At 49.8% G+C, this 6,522-nt stretch overlaps 1 protein-coding gene across 4 annotated transcripts in view; it reads left to right on the top strand.

The window, feature by feature from the left end:
• The window catches only part of LOC6049876, a 42,799-nt gene extending 36,824 nt beyond the window's left edge, over positions 1–5,975 (top strand). For all 4 annotated transcript variants that reach the window (XM_038256333.1, XM_038256334.1, XM_038256332.1 and 1 more), the window contains exon 5: positions 926–5,975. In XM_038256333.1, coding sequence (XP_038112261.1) covers positions 926–4,915 — 3,990 coding nt within the window. In that variant the 3' untranslated portion in view covers positions 4,916–5,975. The remainder of the gene's footprint in view (positions 1–925) is intronic.
• Positions 5,976–6,522: the final 547 nt, after the last annotated feature.

Below are 6,522 nucleotides of genomic sequence, written 5' to 3' on the forward strand. Positions count from 1 at the left end.
ATAAATCGTTTAAATCAAAAAAATGTTGAAAAGTGTTACTTTTCGAAACAAGAAACAAAAGCACCCATTTGAGTGCTGAAAAGTAGAACTTTTCAGCATTTATTTTGAAAAGTGTTGCTATTCGATTCTGTTATTTTTGGTACAGAAAAGTAGGCTATTTCGTCGTTCCAGAATGACAGGAAAAGTAAGAAGTTTCACGTGACAATTGCAAAAAAAAATTTTTTGCAATTCCGCTGTAAAACTGTCAACTTTTCCTGTCATTCTTGAACGACGAAATAGCCTACTTTTCTGTACCAAAAATAACCGAATCGAATAGCAACACTTTTCAAAATAAATGCTGAAAAGTTCTACTTTTCAGCACTCAAATGGGTGCTGAAAAGTTGAACTCTTCAGCACTTGTTTCGAAAAGTAACAATTTTCAAAATTTTTTTGATTTTAACGATTTATTGACAAAATACATGAAAACTTGACATAAAATTTCACTCGTTGGATAAATGTACGACTCGTGCTGAAAAAATCCTCTTTTTGCAACTTGTTGCATAAACTACTATTAAAGATCCTCACATTCAAAACGCATAATTGAAAAAAAAAATAAAATCAGAAAATGAAATTGTCTTAAATTTAGAAATCTAGGGATTTTTATCACAGTTTCCACTCGATTATCGATAATCGAATCTTGGTGTTTTTTTTAATTTTATCGTTTTTGAGTATCTTATCGATTTTTAGATTTTGTTTTGTTGCAGATTTGGGTTAACTTTGCGGAAATTTGTCCATCAATCAAACAAAAAAAAAATGTCATTTATGTTTAAAAATCATTATTTTTTTATTGCTCTCGCCAAAAATAAAAGTCAATAAAAAAAAACCATCAAAAATCCAGACTCAACCAATCTAGACACTTAAACTTTAATCTGTTCAACTCTTACAGAACATCCCGGAGCAACCCGTCCCCGAAGTGGAACCTACCCCAGTGGAACCAGTCTCGCAACCTCCAGCACCTACCCCACGAGCCGAAGAAGATGACGTCAAACTGGACCCCGTTGAGATGGACATCGAAGAGGAGGGTGACCGTCAGCCGGTTAATCTACCACCGGAAATGGGTCCCGCACCGATGCCAGTGGAACACCAGCAACAAGATCCTGTGGCGGAACCGATGGCGGTCGATGAGGACGAGCAGCCGGACGAAGCGGCACCGCCTGCACCTCCTTCGGTGGAGGAAGCGGAACCGGCGGCACCACCGTCGGACGGCATCGTGGTGGCGGACGAGGACGCGCAAACGTTCGACCTGACGCTGGACGAACCGCTGGACAAGATGGACATTCGACAGTTTATCAAGATTTGTTTGAGGTCGACGGTGCCGTTCTGTTTGTACTGCAACCACGCGCGCCGGATCGCCGTGAATGGGAAGTACTTGGCGTTGCACTTGGTCGCGACGCATCGCTTCCAGGCGACGGTCAACAGCATTACGGCGGAGGAGTTGCTGCCGGCGACGATCGTGCAGCGGTTTAAAGCTAGTTTGGAGGAGTTGGAGGCGATGTTCTTCAATTTGGAGACGTTCGACAGTTGTTGGACGGCGGAGGAGAAGGCGGTGACGTATCCGAAGCAGTTTGAGTGCTTCCAGTGCCGGTTCGTGACGCGGATACACAAGGAGCTGTACCTGCACAACCGGAAGATGCACCAGAAGGCGTTGACGATCTGCTTGATGTGTCGAGGGAACTTTTTCAGCTACTCGGAGCTGCTTTGCCACATGTGTCCGGGGGCGCCCAATCGGATGGTCATCTTGGACTACCAGTTTCGGTGCTGTTGCTGTAACATTGACGGTATTCCGTCGGCGTTCCGGTTGATGGTCCACCTGCGGAAGCGCCACTTTGCGTGTGACGTTTGTTTGGAGCAGTGTACGGAGCAGGGCGCTTTGTCGAATCACGTGTGGAAGCACAAGTTGCACCATTTGTGCTATCGGTGTGGAATCGCGTACCGTAACAAGGCGGACATCCTGAAGCATCTGTTTTGGAAGCACGGAACGGAGGGGGTGTTGTGTAAAAAGTGTTTGCAGAAGAAGTGGCCCCACGTGTATCACTTTTGCGTGCCGCCGGCCCAGTTTGTGTGCGACGTGTGTCAGCTAGGCTTCCGGAAGTCGCTGGCCCTCAAGGTCCACCAGCGGTTGCACAACGGCGAAGAGAAGTATCCCTGCACGGAGGACGACTGCGAGAAGAAGTTCATTTCGAAGAAGCTGTTGCTGAAGCACGTCCAACGGCATTACGAGCCACCTCCGCCACCACCTTCGCCTCCAAAACCTCCGAAGGAACCTACGCCCGAGCCGGAACCGGTGCCAGTCGTAGCGCCCAAAGAGGAACCCGTTGAAGAGGCTATCGTCAAGAAGGAAGACCCGGATGCTCCGTGCGTCATCAAGGAGGAAAAGAAGGAGGGAGAACCTTCTGCGCCACCAGAGCAGGCCACCCCGCGCAAGAAGAAGAAGAAGCGCTCCAAGGAGGACGACCTGATGATGAATCTGCCGGCGTTGAACCTGTCGGAGAGTGACAGCAGTGACGACTCGGACGCGGATCACTCGAACGCGAGCAGCAGTCGCAAGTTCGCGGCGGCAGAGTCGGGTGACGAGGTGAAGGACGCCGTCAAGAAGGAGGAACCCAAGCAGGAGCAGCAGCAGCAGCAGCAGGAGGTGGACGACGAGGAAGACAAATCCGCCGGGGCGGAGCAGATTGTGAACATTTGGAACAACTTTAAAAACTACCAGGCGAGTCGGAACAACAGCCGGCGACCGTCGGTGTCGGATGAGATCAGCGAGGAGCAGTTTGTGGAGCGGATGTTGAAGAGCAAGATTCTGCACGTGACCCAGTCGGACCACGATTACTGTATGATGTACCGGAAGGTGTACCCGGAGGTGAAGGCGAGCGAGGGTGGCGAGACGATCGTGATCGATGACGATGGCAATGTGGAGGGGAAAACGTCGCTGCTGAAGAGTCCGACGAAGAAGCAAAAGTCGCCGCGGAAGCGGAAGGCGTCGAAGAGTGGGTCGGACTCGTCATCGAGTGAAAGTGGAAGCGATTCGGACTCGAGCTGTGAGTGTGGATCGAACTGCAGCTGTAGCTCGAGCAGCTCGGGAAGTAGTAGCTCAAGTTCGGACGATTCGGATAGCTCCGATGAAAATAGTGCTAAAAAGAAGGAGAAGAAGGAAGAGCAGAAGCAGCAGCTGACGAAGGTTGAGGAACCGGTGCCGGTCGTGGTGGCTCCGGTTGTGGAAGAACCTCCGGTTGAGCCGCCGGAACCGGTCGATCCGGACACGATCATTCACGAGTCGGACCTGGAGACGGATGTGACGCTGACGGACGAAGAGTTTTACGACGAACATCCGCAAAAGTTGGCCAACCAGATGTTGGCCGAGAAGCGACGCCAGTTGATGATGCAGACCTGTGCCAGTCCGATGAACAGTTACGGAATCGTGGAGAACAGTCGACCCTCGACGCCGTCGCTACCGGAGGAGATGGTCGCCGCGAAGAAGAAGGTCAAGGTGAAGAAGAAGAAGCGCGAGAGGAAAATTACGAAAAAGACTCCGCCGCGGTTGGCGTTGCCTCATGATGCACCTGCGGTGCACCATCATCACCATCACCACCACCACACGGCTCCCCACCAGCATCCGAACATTCCTCCCCCGCTAAATCTGAACCACGTGGATCAGTTCTCGCCGGCCCCAGTGCTTCCAGCGGTTCCGCACACCGCCCCGCCAATGCTACACCCGATGGAACCCGCTACACCCCAAGCTATACCTTCTGCAGCAGTCCCCGAATCGCCCGAGACGTCGTTCGTCGGTTCCCGGATCAACACGCCGCGACTCAGCACCGGCAACAGTTCCGAATCGGACGCGCCCCTCAAGCGATCCCAGCGCAGTCGAAAACCGAACAAGTTCTACGGTTACACCAGTGACGACGAGTTGCCACCCACGCTGACGCCGCTGGTTTCCAAGAACCCGGAAAAGTCGATCCTCTCCGTGATGAAACCAACCCCCCCTCCGAACCTGGTTTGGAGCAAGGAGGACCTTCCCTCGCCACCCAAGAGCAAACCATCCAAGTCGCGAACCTCGGAACACCACACGCCCGTTTCGTCCCGTGTTCCCCCCGCAGCTGCGCTCACCCCAGCGGCGGTACCTCCCCGGGTCGAACCCATGCGAATCCCGCACACTCCCGTGCACCACATCAACCCGGGTCCCCTGTTTGGCCAGAACGACGCCGACAGCGACTCCAGCCAGGAAGGCGCCCTTCAAATCAGTCAAAAACCGGTCAAAACCAAAGCGAGTCGCGTGTCAGCAGCAGCAGCACCACCCCCACTTCCCAAGCTCAAACTGTCCCTCTCGGCGAAAAAGACCCCGGCGCGAGGCACTCCAAAGACCCCAGCCGGCGGCCGAAAGCGTGCCCCACCCAAGTCCAAAACGCCCAAATCCGCACCCCCCGTAATCGCTCCGATCGTCCCGCCCGTCTACCCTCCCCCAACCTCCGCCCCGGTCATCCTGCCCGCCGCCGCAACAGCCCCCTTCCAACCCCCAATCCCGAACCCGGCCGCCCCGAAAGTGCTCCCCCTCGGTTCCTTCCCCGGCATCCACACCGAGTTCTTCCCGCCTTCGCAGATCCGCATCCCGGCCGGGTGGCGACCGCCGCGCGAGGGCGAATCCGTGTACTGCTACTGCCGGTGTCCGTACGACGAGGTCTCGGAGATGATTGCCTGCGACGGGGACAACTGCCGCATCGAGTGGTTCCACTTTGAGTGCGTCGGGATCATTATGCCACCGAAGGGCAAGTGGTACTGTCCGGAGTGCAAGATGAAGCAGGCTGGCGGAGTTGGTGGGGAGAGCAGTGCCACGGTGGTTCACGCGGCCGAACTGCAGGACAACCTGCTGGATTCGAATTAGAAGTTACTTAGCGAGAGAGAGAGAGTGAGAGGAGAGCAAACTCTTTATTGTTTATCGAGAAACTATATTCTAGCGGTAGCGATTTAGTATAAAATACACACAAACAATACATTAATGAAACAAACAATGTAAAAGTACATGTAGACAAAATACATTTAAATCATTAAACAAACAAAAATCGGTGATTAAAATTGAACTACCCTCTCCGCGACAAAAACTGCTGAAACGATACACAAAAAGTACATTTACACAGAAATCATGTAGAAATTAAGTTGCAAGCGCAGCGCTGCAATTAGTGCGTCGTGTTTTAGTCTAGTTTTTTTTTTTTTGAAAAACGCTTATTTTTTCTGTAGACAGAAGAAACACACAGAAAAAAAACATGAATAAAAATAAAACATCGGTCTAATTAGAAATTTAGATTTTTTTTGTGTCCCCAAACCCCCCGTAAAATAGTACATCTAATTTCACGTGATAGTTTTGTATAGAACGAGAGCGGAGCTAGGTTTAAGGGTGTGTACAGCAACAGCAGTAGTAACAGTAGCAAGTAGGACGTTTTTTCGCTTTAGACGCAGTTTGGTTTGGTTTTCTGTTTTTTACAACTCTTTACTACACTCGACTTTTTTTCGGAGCGGAGTAATTTTCTTTTCTGCATAGATTTCGATGAAACTGGTTTAATTGTGGTGATATTTTTCAAAAAAAAAAACACGAGAAGACAAAAAAGAACCTGACGCAGGTGAAATAGGACAATGTATCGAACTACACCCCGTTCTTCTCTTATTCAACGTATAGAAGTGAAACCAGCAAAATAAGTCTTATTACAAAAAATGCTATAAACGAACTATTACGAATATTATCTAAAAAAAACAACACAAGAAGAAGAAATCCTGTAGAATACAAAACTAACGACTTGACTGGCTTCTTGCATAAATTCACGGAAAACTGGTAAAAGTGCGCGCGTGTAGAACTGTAATAAAAAAAAGATACCTTAAAACGGAAAGATTCTGCATAAATAAACCAACCACAACATAGTCAGACTAGAAATGTTGACGAAGAAAAAAAACACGATCGTTGTGCTTTTTCTTTGTGTGTGCAAATGAAAGAAAGATCTCCTTGGAAGATTAATACGTATTGTTCAAACGCTCTATGTATCCCGCCAGCTTTGGCGAATTGCTACATTGTTGTTTTTAAAATATATTTTTAAGGTAGGTAAGTATGAAAATTTAGAACCAAGAACAATCTTATGACGTTCTCTATTGCGAGATTCCTACTCAAAACTAAGCGTCCGAAGGCTTGATTGTTGAAGCAATTGCAAACCTCTTTTTACACCTAAGCTTCCATCCACCCCGGGATTCGAACTGACGACCTTTGGATTGTTAGTCCAGCGACTCCACCGAGGCAGGGCCCAGGGAGACGACTCCTACACCTGGACTGGGCTAACGACCTAACCTCTAGGTTAGACCGGGATCAACATTTACTACCCCGTCCGACGGAAGGCGTGATCAGACAAATCTCGTCTCGAAAAATGCCATCGGGACCGGCTGGGATCGAACCCAGGCCGACTGGGTGAGAGGCAACCACGCTTACCCCTACAGCACAGGACAACTATT

This window comes from Culex quinquefasciatus, chromosome 2 (genome assembly GCF_015732765.1).
Source record: "Culex quinquefasciatus strain JHB chromosome 2, VPISU_Cqui_1.0_pri_paternal, whole genome shotgun sequence".
Classification (NCBI taxonomy): Eukaryota; Metazoa; Arthropoda; class Insecta; order Diptera; family Culicidae; genus Culex; species Culex quinquefasciatus.